General features: G+C 54.6%; 1 protein-coding gene and 2 long non-coding RNA genes across 4 annotated transcripts; 1 reads left to right on the top strand and 2 right to left on the bottom strand.

The window, feature by feature from the left end:
• Window positions 1–2,101: 2,101 nt before the first annotated feature.
• On the bottom strand, window positions 2,102–5,060 carry SLC35A4 (solute carrier family 35, member A4). 2 transcript variants are annotated; one of them, XM_010565965.1, is made up of 4 exons: window positions 5,016–5,060; window positions 4,767–4,865; window positions 4,394–4,580; window positions 3,702–3,860 (listed from the first exon to the last, which is right to left on the bottom strand). In XM_010565965.1, exons 1-4 carry the CDS (start codon window positions 5,028–5,030, stop codon window positions 3,799–3,801), a joined length of 363 nt encoding a protein of 120 aa, XP_010564267.1. In that variant the 5' UTR covers window positions 5,031–5,060; the 3' UTR covers window positions 3,702–3,798. The 2 variants fall into 2 exon arrangements, with proteins under 2 accessions (XP_010564266.1, XP_010564267.1); XM_010565964.1 differs by lacking the exons at window positions 4,767–4,865; window positions 5,016–5,060 and having other exon boundaries at window positions 2,102–3,860; window positions 4,394–4,478.
• Window positions 5,061–9,696: 4,636 nt separating this feature from the next.
• LOC104830811 lies at window positions 9,697–11,018 on the top strand. The gene is made up of 2 exons (XR_774256.1): window positions 9,697–10,489; window positions 10,910–11,018. It is a non-coding gene; the product is annotated as an uncharacterized LOC104830811 (long non-coding RNA).
• A 45-nt stretch (window positions 11,019–11,063) lies between these two features.
• On the bottom strand, window positions 11,064–14,793 carry LOC104830812. Its single transcript, XR_774257.1, has 2 exons — window positions 14,618–14,793; window positions 11,064–11,426 (listed from the first exon to the last, which is right to left on the bottom strand). It is a non-coding gene; the product is annotated as an uncharacterized LOC104830812 (long non-coding RNA).
• Between the last annotated feature and the right edge of the window lie 1,659 nt (window positions 14,794–16,452).

Raw genomic sequence — 16,452 nt, forward strand, 5'->3', positions numbered from 1 at the left:
CCCTGGGGGGGACGGGGGGGCGGGGGTGGGGGCGGCCTGGGGGGGGGGGGGGGAGACAGTGGGGGTGGGATGTATCTCTGGAGCTTTGCCATGCCTGGAGGTCTCCAGCACCCCAGCAAGGACCCCCAGCCCCTTTTTCCAGGTGCTGAAGAGCCAAGGGTGGGAGAAGAAGCAGGCAGCGGCCGAGGTGCTCAGGACAAGTCAGATGCATCAGCCCAGTGCCAAGGTGGGCACAGGTCAGGCTGCGGCCCCCCATCCAGGGACAACCCAGGTGCAGGAGAAGCCCTGAATCTTGGCTGCGTCCCCATAACATCTCCTCCTGCTCCCACAGGACTGGGTCTCCACAGGAAATACAGCACTGGGCGAGCAGCCTGGGACCCAAACGCCTCCGACCAGTGCCAGCCTGGAGCCAGCAAGTCAGGAGCGTGGGGACAGGCACACACCCCATGCCTGGGTGGCTGACATGTGGGCACGGAGCGTCACTTTACATGGTGGGAAAAAGCTTCGCTCGGGCTGGAAGAGGCCTCAGTCCTTCATTTAAACTGCTTTCTTCAGCCACAGCATGTCACGATCATTCTCCTTCTCTTTCCCCACCCAGGACTGGGTGTCAGTGAGAGCAGCCGGGAAGGGGAGAACCAAGCCCCGGTGGGCGCAGGGCAGGGTCTGCCGGAGGAGCCCTCACCAAGCGAAGCACCGCAGCCGTGGCCAATGACCAGGGGTGACACAGTGAGTGGGACCCCACTGGGTCCCTGCCTGCTGCTCCTGGGAAGGAGCAGTGCCCAGGGCCCGCAGCCCTCTGCACCAGCAGCACTGGGTCCCCCAGATGCTGTCCAAGCCTGCTCTGCCCTCTGCCAGGCAGGGAGCCGGCGCCAGCCATGCCCATCCCTGGAGGTCCAGTACGCCCTGGCCAAGGCGCAGAGGCAGCGGCTGCGAGCTCAGCACTGCCTGCTCCTCCAGCGAGAGCTTGGGGATGGGGCAGTGCCAGGCCAGGAGGCGAGCAGAGAGGTGGGCACCAGGCTCTCCTTCCCTGGCACTGCTCTCCCACAAGCAGGGTAGCCCCAGGGAGAAAAGACACCCCAGAGCTGCCCTGTCCCCCACAGTGGGATGCAGCTCGCTGGCAAAAGGAGGTGGCCATGCTGGGCCTGAGCCTGGAGGCAGCACGGAGGGAGCGGGAGGCAGCTGAGTGGGACCTGGAGGCCTTGCTGCAGAGCCACCGGCAGGAGCTGCAGGCCTGCAGACAGCACCTGCTGCAGGTTGGCAGGGAGGGCTGGGGACGCACTTTCAGGCTGCCAGGGCTGTGCCAGGTAGCCCCAGGCATCCCTGCAGGTGCTTCAGGACCAGCAGCGCCTGGCAGAGGAGCAGAGGGAAGCCCTGGACCATAGGCACCGGGTGCTGCTGCAGGAGGTGCTCTGGGACGCCGTGGAGCTTGCCGCACACAATCAGCAGTTGCGGGACACCAGATGGCTGGGCTCGGCTGATGCCGCCACACAGACACCCTGAGCCAGCATCCCAGAGTGGTGGGGACAGCTGCCCTGGCAGGCAGGCAGGACAGGGTACCTGCAGACCCCTGCCACCACAACCCCCCCCTCCCTGGAACGAGCCACCAGCCCAGATGTCAGGTGACCGGCCAGCTCCAGCTGCAGCCATTCCACAGGGCAAGGCCTCCTGTCCTGCCTGCTGAGAGCTGCTCCCTGAAGAAACCTGGCCCCAGGGAGGGTGCTTCCTGGCAGAAGCGAGGGAGCGCTTCACCCCTCTGCCCCCAAGGGAAAAACCCTGCTCTGCTGCTGGGCACCTGCCTGCAGGAGTGTAGGCTCAGGCACAGCCCTGCAACAGGAGCAGAGCGGGCACGGTGAGAAGGCTGGTGGCTCCCCAGCTGCTGCCATGTGGAATAAAGTGTTGCCGTTCACCAATGAGTGTTGTCAGGCTCAGACATGCCCCTGGCCCCCAAACCTCTGCCAAGCGCAACAGATGCATTCCTGCAGGGAGGACAGACACACGCATGCTGTTGAACCGCAACTTTAATAATCCCAGCCAGAGCCAGCAGTGACTTCTGCCTGCCAAGAACTCACTAGCTGCAGCATTGGTAGAAATTTGGGTGCAGTCTCCCTTTTGGGGAGCAGGTGAAACAGTTCCCACATCCCCCCATTCCCCATCTGCTCCACACACAGCAGCGACACCATGTCTGAAAAGGGGAAATGGGGCCTAAGGACAGCAGCCCTTCAGCCAGGGGCTGGTGCAAGGGTTGGGCTGGAAAACTGCAGAGGTGGGAGAGATGCCCCCGGACGCAGCATCGGGCTCTCCAGGCAGCAGCACCCAGCCTTGTGCAGATGGCTGCAAGAAACACCATCCACAGGAGTTGAAAGCATGTCAGACCAACGCTGGCCTGGCAGCAATTGTGCAGCAGGGCTGCTTGTGCACAGATGAGCTCACAACACAGTGGAGCTAACCACTGTAGGAGCATTTACAGGCTCTGGTGCAGGGAAGATGGCAGAAGCAGCTTGAGAATATGAGACACCACATAAACAAGGGGGTCAGGACGCACCCTTGAAGCTGGGCACACCTGATCGCACGGGAACCCTGTGGCACAGAGCCCAACTAGGCTGGAGCAGGGCCCAGCTTCCCCTCTGGAAACAGGGACAGGGCACTCTCATTCTCAGCACTCCCCTCCGGGGGCTCCTTGCTAGTTGTGCACGCACCCACCAGTAACAACTCCCTGCAAACACCAGGGCGGGGAGGCCGACAGCCAAAGCACTGCTGTGCTTCTAACACCAGCCCCAGCACAAGCACTAAATACCCCTGAGGAACGACTAAAAGCTGCCCTGGTGCACACAGGGCAGGAAGGCAGCAGCTACGTGACGCCATAGTACAAGTGAACAGCAAGGCCGATGCATGAGACAGCAATGAAGAAGAGCAGGGTGAGCTGCAGATTGAAGAGGGTGATGGACAGGAGGGCGTTGACCAGGATAGAGCAGGAGATCACAAAGAGCCTGGTGATGTTACTGCTGTGCTTCATGACCACGGACATGATCAAACCGTTCAAGGCCTGGCTGACCACAATCACCAGCACCCAGGAAGAAAATCCCTCCAAGAAACTGCCCTCTGCGCTGCTCCAGAAGTAGCCGATCAAGTTGAGCAGGACCCCAAAGAAGTAAAGGAAGAGGTTCTGAAGGCTGAGAGGCAGTGCCTGGGTTTTCAGGATGGCTTCTGTGTAGACAGCAGACAAGCCTGATATCAGGCAGTACACCGAGATCAGCAACAAGCCCACCAGCGTGATGTGCAGCTGCATCTTGGAGGGGCTGCCAGGGTCCTGCAGGCCACCACAGCTGTAGCTCACCCCAGCAGCCACCAGCAGGAGAAGAGCCAGCCATTTGCGCATGCTGAGTCTTTGGCGCAGGAAGAGGCTGTAGAGGAGTGCCGTGGTGACGATCTTTAAGTTACTCAAGACCTGGTAGGTGCTGGGATCCATGAAGAGCTGCATGTGAACCACCAGGTTGTTGTTGGCAGCATACAGCAGGGCAGAGAGGGCGAAGGGGGCAATGTGGCGCCACGACACGGCGACTCCCAGCAGCTCCCGGTCCCAGGTCAGCAGGAACAGGAGGGAGAACACCAGCTTTGTCAGCTCGACAAGAACCACGACAGATGTGGAGCTGAAGGGGATTATCCCGTCCACCTTGCACTGGGTCAGGAGGGGAGCATGAGAGCCGTATATGGCTACAGACAAGACCAGCATCAGTCCCCACAGTCCCCTCCGGAGCACCCAGTTTGCAGAGCCAGCAGCATTACCAAACATTACCATTTTCAGGCGGTAGCCAGCAAGGGCGAGCTGCTATCAGTGCAGAGAGGCCAGACAGACTCGCACCCTAGAACATTCAAGAAGAGACCAAATACCATCAATTTAATGAGCCTGATTAAAACAGGATGTTACCTGCTACATTTCTGATGCAATAGAAGAGAATGGTTTTGTCTTTCACTAAGAAAATAACTACGAGCCTCCCCAGGAAGCCACACAAAGCATGTTCCTAGGGCAAAGCATGTGCTCAGTAGAAGGGCGTACAGGTGGTGAGTGTGATGACATGTCACAGGCAGCTTTTCAATCTGCAGGGGCACAGGGAGAGAGCTGAGGGGGAAAGGCAGCTGGCAAACCATTGGCCACTGGTGCTTCCAAGCTACTGTGGGTTAGTGGAGTGATCACTGCTGCCATGATGCTCCAATAAATACCCCATAACCAGACCCGCTGATGTCTCGCAATGATGTGGTGTAAAGCCCTTTTCCAGTGGAAAAGAATGGTGTATGTGACATGCCTCTGAAAGTCCTAGGAATCTTCTGCACCTGCTAACTAAGGAGCACTGTTCCTACAGTCACTGCTGCGAAAGGGCTCCTCACTAGTCCCGACCTTTTTTCAGTGAACTGAAATAGTCCCGGACTGTCTTCTCAACATTGGGAATGGCGTAGTTCTGAGCAGCGTATATTCCTGTGCAGGTCCCAGCCACGAATCCCAGGACAGCCGAGAAGCGAAGTTTGGCTACAAGATAGCCTGCCAGGAAGCCTTTGAGAAAGGGCGAGGCCAGCAGAGAGCCATCCTGAGGAAAAGAGCAAAGAGTGAGGCGACGGGGCAGGGTGGGCTTGTGCAGGGAATGCAGAGCAGGGACGTGCCCCGGGGATTTTTAAAATTTTTTCTTTTTTTTTTTTACTAAGCCCCCTCAAGACGGGTGACTGGTCCGCCCCGAGACACACGGATCACCACACCGGCGGGGGAAGCGCGTTACCTGCCCCACGCCAGCGTGCACCTCGTCCTCCACCCTGCGCTGCAGGCTCTCCAGCTGGTCCTTCAAGAAGGCGAGGTCCTTCAGCTTGGGCAGAGGGTCCTGGGGGAGACACGAAGGCTGCTGGCCGGCCCCCAGACAGCGCCCAGGGACAGGGAACCAGCCCAGCGCTCCCTCAGCCCCGGGTCGAGTCCGTCCCGCCATGCCCGGCCCGGCCCGGCCCGGCCCGGCCCGCCGCACCGCCCCACTCACCTTATCGTCCGCCATCTTAGCGCAGGCGCTGCCCGCCGCGCAGTCGTCGCCCGCCGCGGATTGGGCCGCGGGGATGCACGTGATCCCTGACGCACCCCGGCCGCCGGCGCGCCCGGCGCCATTTTGAGACGCGGGGGGGGGTGGCTGGGGGGCTGCCGCCATGACGGCGGGGTTGTCGCTTCCCTCCTGAGGTCTGGCCTGGTTCCGGGGGCGGAGGCCGAGGCCGGTACCGAGCTCCGCAGAGTTCAGCGGGAGCTCTGGGGCCGCTCCTGGGAGGGGTAGCTGGGCCTCATGGTCGCCCCCAGCGCGGTGCGGACTCCTCAGAGCGCCTGCTGGGGCCCAGCTGCCTTCCCGGCCTCCGGGGGGGGGGGGCCTGGGCGGCTCTTGCCGGGGCCCCGGGGGGGCGGTGGCTGGTGCTGGGGAAGGAGAGCCACAGAGGAACTGTTTGGCCTGTCTGTGTGGGAGGGAAGGGAAGGGTCTCAGTGGCCCTAGAGTGGGGCTGGGGTCGGGGCAAGCTGCTTGTGCCTGTGGCCCAGCTGTGTCCCGAGTGGGTGGGAGCTGCTGGGGGGGGTTGGGTGTGTGTGTGCGCAAGTGCAATTGCTGTCCTGGGATGGCTGGGGCGTAGGGGCCTTCAGCGCTGGATAGATGCGCATGCCTGTGTCTCTGTTCTCAGAGGTATCTGTTTGTGTGACTGTTACTGTTGCGAAGGTCTGAGGATTGGCCCAGCATCCACCCTGGGCAGCATGGGGCATTCCTTGCCCTGGTCTAGCAAGCTGGTAGAGAGAAGTCCCAGTGGCTTGCCAGGCCTCGGCAGGGCATTCGTCAGAGCTCAGTGTTCGGGAGCCCCCTTGGCTCTGTCCCAGAAGATGCTGCCGTGGTGCTGGGGTTGGCTGCCCCACGTATCGTTGCCCCTCTGCTTTCTCCGCCTGCCCTCTTTCCCCGTGTCCTGATTTCAGCTGGGGTAGAGTTACTTTTCTTTCTAGTAGCTGGTATAGTGTTGTGTTTTGGATTTAGGATGAAAATAATGTTGATAACACTGATGTTTTCAGTTTTTGCTAAGTAGTGTTTGTACGAAGTCAAGGATTTTTCAGCTTCCCATGCCCAGCCAGCAAGAAGGCTGGAGGGGCAGAAGAAGTTGGGAGGGGACACAGCCAGGGCAGCTGACCCAAAGTGGCGAAACGGGTATTCCATACCATGTGACGTCACGCCCAGTATATAAACTGGGGGGAGTTGGCCTGGGAGGGGATCTCTGCTTGGGAACTAACTGGGCAGTGGTCGGCGAGTGGTGAGCAATTGCATTGTGCATCACTTGGTTTGTATATTCCAATCATTTCATTATTGTTATTTTTTTATTATTGTTATTATCATTATTATTTTCTTCCTTTCTGTTCTATTAAACTGTCTTTATCTCAACTCATGAGTTTTACCTTTTTTTTCTCCCCCTGATTCTCCCCTCTCATCCCACTGGGTGGGGGGGGAAGCAAGCAAGTGGCTGCATGGTGCCTAGTTGCTGGCTGGGGTTAAACCATGACACCCCACCCAGGCAAAGCTCTGCCTTGGGGTTCCAGTTACACCCCGGTGGGACAGACACATCCTGACACTGAGTGTGTGTTTGTTTGTATCTGGGGAGGGAGCAGCAGAAGATGAGCAGGATGTCCTGTGCGGGGTGCAGGGAAGAAGTGATGGTGGGATGCTGCTGCCTTAGGTTTCTTGCCGGCTGGTGGAGGACAAGGTGCAGCATGGTGTGGGAGCAGGCTTCCCCTGCCAGTCCCGCAGGGACAGTTTTGGGAAGTGAAGATCACTGCAGGAGCATCATGTCTGCTGCACAGTGACAGAGGGATAGGAGCAGGCTGGGCCCAGCCTTTGGTCACTGCCTTTCATCTTGCTCCCACTGCCTGAACTGAACAGGGAGGTACGTGGGGTCCCTCATGATAGAAACCTCCGTTGTCTTCTGTCCTCGTGCTTCATGCCTCTGAGTGTTGGGCCGTGGCTTTTCGGCGTAGCTCAGAAGTTAGCTGAGGTGACAGCAAGTTGTATGGAGCTGTGGCTGAAGGAATCACTTCTTGGTCTGTTTGCCTTTGCCTGCAGTCTCCCAAAGATGTCGTGACCCGCTTGTGGGCAGGGGCTGCTGTCAGAAGAGGGGATGTGAAGGAAAATGTCAAGGTACGAAATGGAGTGAAGGCAGCTGGGTGAGAGAGAGAAAGTTCAGAGCTGGGGTTTGAAGGAAGCACTGTCAAGGCTGGCAGGGCCCAGCTGTGACCCTGGACTGCCACGACCTTCCCCTCTGCAGCCCCTCGACCCTCAGGGTCTGTTCCCTGGGATGGCTGGGGACCGGTCTGAGGAGATCTCTGCTGGTTTGCCTGCAGCTGTGGCATGGGGGACCATCTGGCACCTCTGTGCAGATGCGTGCCCTGAGGATGGTGGTATCTTGCTGTGCTGGTGAGCAGAGGGCCCCACACCTTGGCTGATGTGGTCCTGCACAGCAGTGACATGGGGCTTGGGCTGTCCTTCATAGCAGTGAGGATATTTTCCAAATGGATGAGTGTTTCTCCCTTGCCACCCTAAGAGGGAGGAGATGTTCCCTTGTGACTTGGGCTGCACCTGGCCAGTATGTGTTGCCTGTTGCAGGGTACCGTGCCTTCAGGCCCACATGGGCCAGCTCTTGTGTCCCTAAAGGCCCTGCTGTGTAAGTCTGTGGGAATGGATGCTGTGGGTGTGGACGGAGAAATAGGTGCCACAGAGGAAAAGTGCATGCTGAGAGGCAGTCTGTGAAAGTCCCCCAGGAACTGGGGAGTGGCTGGGGGTTGGCAGTGGTTTTGAATCCATGGGAGCTGGTGAGCATAGGACACCATGAGGCTTCTGGCACGGGTGAGCATCAGCTGGGGGTTTTGTAACTCGGGCTGGGTACGTTGCACACAGCAGGATTTTATACAAGCATCTAATAAGAGAAGAGCCCCTGAGGGATGTTGTGAGCACCTTCCTGGTGGGCTCTGGTGTGTCAGTGCAACACTCCACTCCGGGGAGCAGCTGGGGTTGGCCTCCAGGTGCTGCTGCCTGAGTGGGCGTGAGTGACCCTGTGAGTCAGTGACTGTACTGTGGGACTCGTTATCTGTGGTTGGTACCAGCTTGAGTCTGTTAATAGCAAATGCTTAGCAGTCTTCTAATGGATCTTCTTAAAGGTCTTCTAGTAAATACCAACTCTGACTTGATCCCTTCTCAGGTAAAAGGGAATTTACACTGCATGAGCACCCCTCCATGTCCCCCTCAGAGGGGGAGCGCTAGAAAGCTGCAGAGCTGGGGGCCCCTCTCCATCTGTGTATGCCATGGTGCCTCCAGGCACTCCAGGCCAGCAGAGAAAAGCCCAGGGCCACCAAAGGCAACCCCCCAAATGTAGCCAACAGTTGTCAATGTGTGTGCAATCCTTGTACCGCCAGAGCAGGTCAGGGGGGTGTTCACCCCACAGGGCTGGCCAGGATGAGTGTGCTGTCCCCTCAGACTGCGCAGGAGACAGGGCAGCCCTCGGCTAAGGGTGTGCTGTCCCTGGTGCATGGAGGGGAGCTGAGCCCTGGGGATCACTATCTGCAATGTGTTTATTAGTGAAAAGCTGTGTGTGAGGGTGAACGTGTGCTAGTGCAGCTCCAGCCTAGAGTGATGTAGAGCACAGAAAAGTAGAAAGCAGCTTGCAGTGCAGGGACTGAGAGCAGCCCTGAGGAGAAGGACTTGGGGGTGTTGGTTGATGTTGGGTGTTGGTGGCTCAACATGACCCACCAATGTGTGTTTGCAGCTCAGAAAGCCAACCGTATCCTGGGCTGCATCAAAAGAAGCGTGGCCAGCAGGGTGAGGGAGGTGATTCTTCCCCTCTACTCCGCTCTGGTGAGACCTCACCTGCAGTACTGTGTTCAGCTCTGGGGCCCCCAACATAAGAAGGACATGGACTTGTTGGAGCGAGTCCAGAGGAGAGACACAGAGATGATCAGAGGGCTGGAGCACCTCTCCTGTGAACACAAGCTGAGAGAGTTCGGGTTGTTCAGCCTGGAGAAGAGAAGGCTCCGGGGAGACCTTAATAGCAGCCTTCAGTACCTAAAGGGCGCCTACAGGAAAGATGGAGGGAGACTTTTTACAAGGGCATGTAGTGACAGGACAAGGGGTAATGGCTTTAAACTGAAGGAGGGCAGATTTAGATTAGATGCAAGGAAGAAGTTCTTTACTGTGAGGGTGGTGAGGCACTGGAACAGGTTGCCCAGAGAGACTGCGGATGCCCCATCCCTGGCAGTGTTCAAGGCCAGGTTGGATGGGGCTTTGAGCAACCTGGTCTGGTGGAAAGTGTCCCTGCCTATGGCAGGGGGGGTGGAACTAGATGATCATTTCATTAAGGTCCCTTCCAACCCAAACCATTCCATGACTCTATGATCCATACCAAAATATTAAGGGCTTGAGTCTGTGTCTTATTCCATCTCTGCTCCTGCTCTCGTGGCAAGCCCTCGCCTGGCAGACAGCTGCACTGGAGGCTCCAGTGACTGGTCCTGTGGCTGGTATCAGGCACAAGTGGCAGGACATGTTTGGTCCCAAGTGTGGTGCCTCATCCTGTGGCTCAAGATCCCTCCCACTCTCACCCTGGCCCTAGGCCATAGTACCAAGACAGCCTTCCTTTTCCCAATAGGAGGGGTGGAGAGAATCCTGCTGCTGATTTCAGGGCAAAGATAACGGTCTCTGGCCTCAGGAGGCTGTGTCCAGCCCAGGAGCAGTACCAAATGCAGGAAAAAGAGACAAAACGTGTCCCAACCTAATTAACCCCTCTTCCTCTCCCTTTCATGAGCAGGATGTGTTTGTGCAGACAATACTGTGGGCTCTTTCCTCAGTGGTCAAAGCAGCTCAGATGTCAGTGCTGTTTTGCTGGGGATAAGACAGCGACTCAGGGCATCCTCTCTGCATCGATGTCTGCCATGGTTAGCCAGGTCACTCCTGCCCTCAACAGCTACGTGCCATACTGGCCAGGTCTGGGGGGATGTGCAGCTATGATGGGAGCAGCAGCCTGGCTGTGCTGGCTGGCTCCTGCTCTTACTGCAGACCCCAGCACCAGAGGCCAGAACAAAATTGATAAGGAAGGAACAAAAATGACTCCCTAAAACTAACACCTTGAAGTTACTATCTAAAGGCTAGAGCTGGCAGTTCTCTTTCCTAGTAAGAGTCTTGGCTTAGTAAACAGCTGCCACAAAAAAGGACCCTGTTTGGGTCCTCTGAGCCACTTGTGACCCCAGATTGGCATCCAGAAATAACCCTTCTTCCCTACTTGGGGCTTTAAGTTATTTTTCCACTTCTTTGTCTGTTCAGCTTTCTGTGAGACCTAAGCACTGCGCAGTCACGCTGGGGACCATACTCTAACTCATCCGTTGACGATGCCAGCAAAACGTGAACTGCTGCACTTTCAGCTTGGGAAACAGGCACTACAGAACTACGAGCAAGACTGAGGAATCGTAAGAAATGCACGTTTCAGATGCTTGGCTAACAAATTAATTAAAAATTGGTATGTTGGGTTTTATGTATATGTCACCCCCATGGATGCTACACTGGGATTTAAGGGCTCAAAGATTTAAAAGTGTGAATTTTCAGGCAGAGCTGTGCACTAAAGCAGGTAGCATGCAAGAGTATCGAGACAGCTCTGTGAAGGCTTCTGGACTCTCGGGCTTCTGGCTCTCAAATTGAATTTGTACACATTTCCCATATATATTACACTGCTCCCACTGAGTCACTGGAAAGAGGAAATGAAAGGGAATGTGGAGTCAGTAGCAGGTGCAGAGGCAGTTAATTAATAGCCAGTTTAAGTCCAACAGATGTAAGAGTCCAACCATCGCTGACAGCCGAAGCGCTGAGCTGCTGTTTTCCTTGCTTTGCAGGATGCCAAACTTTAACCACAGACAGGCACGAACTTAGTGAACCTGGCATTTTCCTCAGCCACTTCAAACAAGCCCACTTTTCAAGTAGGATTTTTACTACATGAAAGGTTAAAAAAAAAAAATCAGCGTGATTGCAAAGGCCTTTGTGCTCCAAGGAGCACAACCACAAAACTTGGAAAATGCAACTTAGTGCAGGCTGACTGAAAATTTGGATATTGCTGAAAAGCAACACTTGAGGGCAGCATAGCACTATTGAACAGTCATTGCCGCTCACCTCCTGTAGCTGTTTCCTCGTGAAAGGTGTACCCATCGCCAACCTCAGCAGAAGACAACGTTCACATTTTTCTCCATCGAAGCACACAACCCTCCCTGGCTGGCATGCACACGTATTTGCCAATAACTTGTTTTATTTCAGCCTCCTGAAGTGACCACCGCTGCACAAGCTGGTCGTAAAGCATCATCACGCACAAAGTACTCTTTGTGCATGATGACCTGCACAGTTATCAGCCAAACTGACCTGCTCTTCAGTCATTACATGGATATAAGATTTAAGGATACAAATAAAAGTAGGTCCTGATGAATCTTTTTAGCTATTGTCAAGCTTCAGAAAGTTACTTTTGGCTGCTTCTCCCCTCCTGCCCCAGATACAGAAGCATCCTGCATTTGCAAGGCTCCATAATTTGACCTTTTCAAACAATCAAATCAAAACAGTGCTCAAAGGCTTCACAGCCCAAGTGTCAGAATGGGCTTGCAGCTCTCAGGGGTGGGAGCACAAACACAGCTGAGAATGCTTCCTGCCTCTCAGCACCAGAGATGGCCTTACAGTGAGTCAGGTTTGGGGGTCTTCTACATCTGTTTTGTTTATGCCAGCATTTATATTCAAGCCACTGCATAAAATTTTTAAAGCATCAAAATTTGCTCTGGCTCTTCTATTAGAAGGAAATGTTACAGCCAAGGTGTATGCTTGGCATAAGACTTCAAGACACAACAGACAGTAGTTACCAGGAATGTAATAAAAAATGAGAAATCTCAACTTATTTTTCACGATCCGGTTGTTAACCACCAACTTTATAAGAATACTGTCTTTATCAGCCTTTGCAGAGACAAGGTCCCATAAGCACAGCCAGCAAGACAGAGAAAAGCAGCATCTGGATCAGCTGCTCAGATTCACAAATAAGTAAGTGAGAGTATAGACAAGAGCAAGGACCGCCGCATCTTTTCTCTTTCTTCTTCTTTTAAGCCACATGTCTTTCCTTAAGCTGCTGATAAAGATACACGAGTACATAAGCATTTTGTACAGCACTGGATCAACTCTGGTTCCCACCACAAACTGAATGAATTTAAATGACTCAGTAAGTTCTTCTGCTTTTGAGCAAAGCAGTGATTTAAGCACAGTCTTGGGGCCAGAGAAACTGTGCAAATGCTTAAATCTGGAGACAAAAATGGTCATTTCCCTGTGGCAAGTAGCAATGCACCCCCAAAATCTTTAAGTGATGCTGGATGCCAAGGAATTGATATCTAGGCATGTTTGAGAGGACTTAAAGTCAGTGCTGAAGCCAGCCAAGAAGAGTCACCAGATTGAAGGAACCAGTTTGCAATAAGGGCCACATTTTGTTGATGAGCAACACAAGGCATCTTTTTACAGTTTTCTTGCTGTTCAGCGCTGGAGCAGAAGCAACCCAAATGCATCTGAGGTGCCAACATCCATCGCAAACCAGCAAGAAAATGGACGAGATTTCCCAGAAGAGCTGGATGATATTTCTTGCTCCCAAACCATTTTGTCTCTCACAGAGAGCATCCCAGAGCAGGGGGGCCATAGGTGCACAGCCGACTGGATGCGGTCACTCCCGTGGCCACGTGTGACACCGCTCTGATACTACTTCCCATGAGCATCTGCCACACGAGCAACAGTTTCTTCCTCTCTGTGTGGGTCCTGCATAGTGTAGGCTGAACTGCAGTTCTGCACCACCTCCTCTTTGAGGGGATTAGCGAAAGGAGGCAGACATCTCCAGTTTATTGGTGTGTTCATGACATTGAAAGTGGAAACTGGACAGTTAAAACAAGCAGGTAACTGCAATAAAGATGACAGTTCACCATCTTTTATATGAGTCAGAGCCCAGGTGAGTGGCCAGGTTTGCTGAAGTCAAACAGCAATGACAGATCGATGCCACTTCCCAGAGATCAGTGGCTCACAATGGTGGCAGGGAACCCTGCACTCCCGCACCAAGCAAACATTTGCCAACAGAGGAATGAGACCATTCCTGATTCTCCAAAGCAGCAGAGAAAAAACAGGAGGGATATTTCTCTGCTGATGTTCCAGCACTTTTTTGTACAGGAAGTGGGATGGCATGGGGCATCTTTTAATTGCCAATAGTTGTTCTTGAAATTATTTAGCACTGAGCTGAATGATGGTGCCTGCTACCACTGTCATTTACGGGGTCAGGCTCTCAGTAGTCATGCAGACACTGACCTCTCAACCCCAAAACCCAGCAGTAAAACAGGAGAGGAGCTCTCCTTCCTAGCCCTAAACCCAGAGTCACAGAGATGCCAGCATCAGCTGGGAGTTATGTGCAAAAGAGGTAAGAGCTAAAAAAAAAAAAACCAACCCCAAAGGACACCTGGGAAAGGCAACTCCTTAGAGGTGCTGCCCTGCTTTTGGCAGACTGCAGCCTCCTGGGCAATGTATTCACCCTCCCAAAGGATGCTCGTGTGCCCGACACCAGGCTGGTGATGAATGCTCAGCGCTCCTGCTGACTTCTTCCATCCACCATGGCCATGTGGGATGGAAATGGCTCCTGGGCCAAATCCATTTCTCATCCTAATCCTAATGAGGACAAGGCAGCTTTCAGCTCCATCCCCTTAAAGAAGGGGATATTTAAAGAAATATTGGTCCATGTAGCTGGCATTAGCCTGAAAATTCCTGGGACTTCCAGTACAGTGATATTTAATACACACATCCCTCCAGAGATCTTTTAGGCAGTAAGGGGAATGCAACCTCCATAAAAAGAATTCCTAACTTTTGCCCAAACCAAAAGGCAAGAATTCAAGAGCACTCTTTCTCTATCCTCCCCATCTGTCTGACCCAGACAATTGCTGTATTTGTGTAAATGGCAGATCAGACTGCACTGATGTCTTTTCATTTGAGGTAAAGGAGAAGACGTACAAGGGCAGGAGTAAAGATGCTCTTGTAATAGGCACATGCATCTCCTGCAGAAAAACTGATGATCATTTTTTCTAAGTTCATGGTAAAAGCCTGAGCACCTGTTCTGCAATGGGTCTTTGAGAAAACTCACATATCAGCCACCCTGAGATTTAAAACAAGAAGACTCTTTGCTGTATGGAGCAGAATGGATAGATCTCTACAGGCAGTTAATAGTGATTTCTGGTAACCCACAAAGAGAAAAAACCAAGGTGTGCCTCAGAAAGGACTGCTGACCTGGCTAGCTCTGTGGTTGCAAATGAACAGGAGCTGGGCTTATTTACATCCAAATGGCACTAAGAAAACCTGATAGGAAAACAGCTAAGACGTGAGAAGCCTTGTCCTTGCTGCATCCAAGCTCAGCCCTGGCCCAACCCCTGGCTGGGGGGAAGGTGCAGCTTTGCTCTGCCTGGCTCTGTGCCTTGATCCCCCAGACCTGACTGTGAACCTGCCTCCCTGCTTGGCCTAGGACCTGCCTTGTTATTACTGGATGGTGGTAGACCTTGGACCTGCTCAGCTCACTTTGCTGAGGTATGGTGGCATTGCTGCTCCCTATGGCTCAGGTATGGGTCTTCTCCTTCTCCCTAACACCTCTTCATCCTGAGGGCAGAGAAAAGCTTCTTAGGCTCTGGAGCAGTCTGGGTGTTGGGGAAAAATGTTTGGCAAGAGCACCCTGCTGCTGATGGGACTGATGGCTGTGACTGGCTTAGTCTTTAGCTCTTTGATGCCTGGATGCCTGGGACCCAGCAATCCCACTGCAGAGCTGGCTGTAAAGCTCAGCTCCTCATCCCATACATCCTCCCCGAGTGGAGAAGCAGTGGGAAGAGAAAAAGGCAGGGCAAGAGCAGTGCCAGCCACCTCTCATTGCTGCACTGAGCCCATCCACGAAGTCACACCTGTGGCTCTGTGCTTGCCCCGGTGATGAGCTATAGTTGGGGCTCATAGCCCTGTGTCAGGCACCTCTCCAAGATGGTTAGGCTTGGGGCCATGCTCCTGTCCCCCACAGCTTGTGCTTGGGGGGCTCAGGTTGAAGATGCCCCCTAAACCTTCTCATCACCCCTCATGGCCCTGGCAGTCCCTGCAGATTGGGCTCCAGACGGGGGTAGTGCCTGTGCCCCTCGCACACCTCTGTCTCCTGCTGGCAGCCATGGCACTGGAGCATGGGGCATTGCTGAAGCAAGGCTGTGCCCAAGCGCTCTGTGATGACCAGGGACATCCAGGGCTTTTGCTCCCCTCATGGCGGTGTGCACAGTGGCGATGAGGGCATGGGGCTGGGGGGGCTGGGATGACACTGCCGTGCTGGTGCATGCCAGCAGTGGGCCAGGCTGCGTCTGTGCTGCTGACACCCTGCAGCACCTTCAACCACCCCAGCAACTGGCGAGTCCTGAGTCAGGTCTGATGTGGAACGCTGCAATTAGCACAAAAACTGAGCTGATTTGTGCTGTTAGGGAGCTCAAGGGGAAACTGGTTATCCTGTTTGCCAGCTTGGGCAGCAAGCTTCCACTTCTGAGGTTTGATTTTCCTGCCTCTGATTCAGCTCTGCCTGCAATTCACTCTGTTAGCAAAGGCTTTCACCTTGCCGTTTGCTTGGCTCTGGCTTTGCCCTTGAGCAGTGGCAGGAGCTGAGCCTTTGGCTGGCAGCATGGTTTCTGCTGGAACAAGGTTGTACTGTCAGGTTTCTTCTGGGCTTGTACCTGTCTTTCTACCTGTCCCCTGCTAATATGGGCTGAGCTTATCAGCCATCTCAGCCCAACCTGACTGAAGACGGTGATGGGCAAGATAAGAAGCACCCATATGGGAAGGGAGCAGGGCATCAGGAAGGAGATGGTGTTTGTGCTCCACGAGGATCCCCAATGGGTTTGAAGGCACAAATCCTCGGGGACTGCAGTGGTGCTGGCTTTGCTGCTCACGCAGCTGCTCCTGGCCGTTCCCGTGTTGCTGAGCTCAGCCCTGATGCCATGCATTTACCTTGAATCTCAGCAAGTGCCCACAGCATTTGCTCTGTGCCCTTGGGAACGCTGCTTCAAAACAGGAGGTGGGTGATCAGGACCCACGTCCACCCGCCCACGCCCCAGGGCCAGACCCCTCTGGCGCAGCACCCTGCTCCCTGCAGCCGGGGGTATCCGCTTCCTACCACAACCAGGAGGTCCCTCACCTGCAGCGGCGCAGCTCTCCCCTCTCCCTCTTGGGCCAGTGCAGCACCAGGCACTTGGCACGTCCTGGAGGCCTTGGCAAAGATCTCCGACACCTCTCTAAACCAGCAGGCTGAAAGGAGACGGCTCTTTGCAGCGGCCTTTGCTGTCACGAACCCTCCCTTAACAGCCCCGTTATCTGTCTTTTTTGT

The sequence above is a fragment of the Haliaeetus leucocephalus genome, unplaced genomic scaffold (assembly GCF_000737465.1).
Source record: "Haliaeetus leucocephalus isolate CR32 unplaced genomic scaffold, Haliaeetus_leucocephalus-4.0 Scaffold199, whole genome shotgun sequence".
Lineage (NCBI taxonomy): Eukaryota > Metazoa > Chordata > Aves > Accipitriformes > Accipitridae > Haliaeetus > Haliaeetus leucocephalus.

Excerpts from the sequence above, each read along its gene's own strand:
- SLC35A4 (XM_010565964.1), bottom strand. The coding sequence starts at position 3,796 with ATGGTAATGTTTGGTAATGCTGCTGGCTCTGCAAACTGGGTGCTCCGG.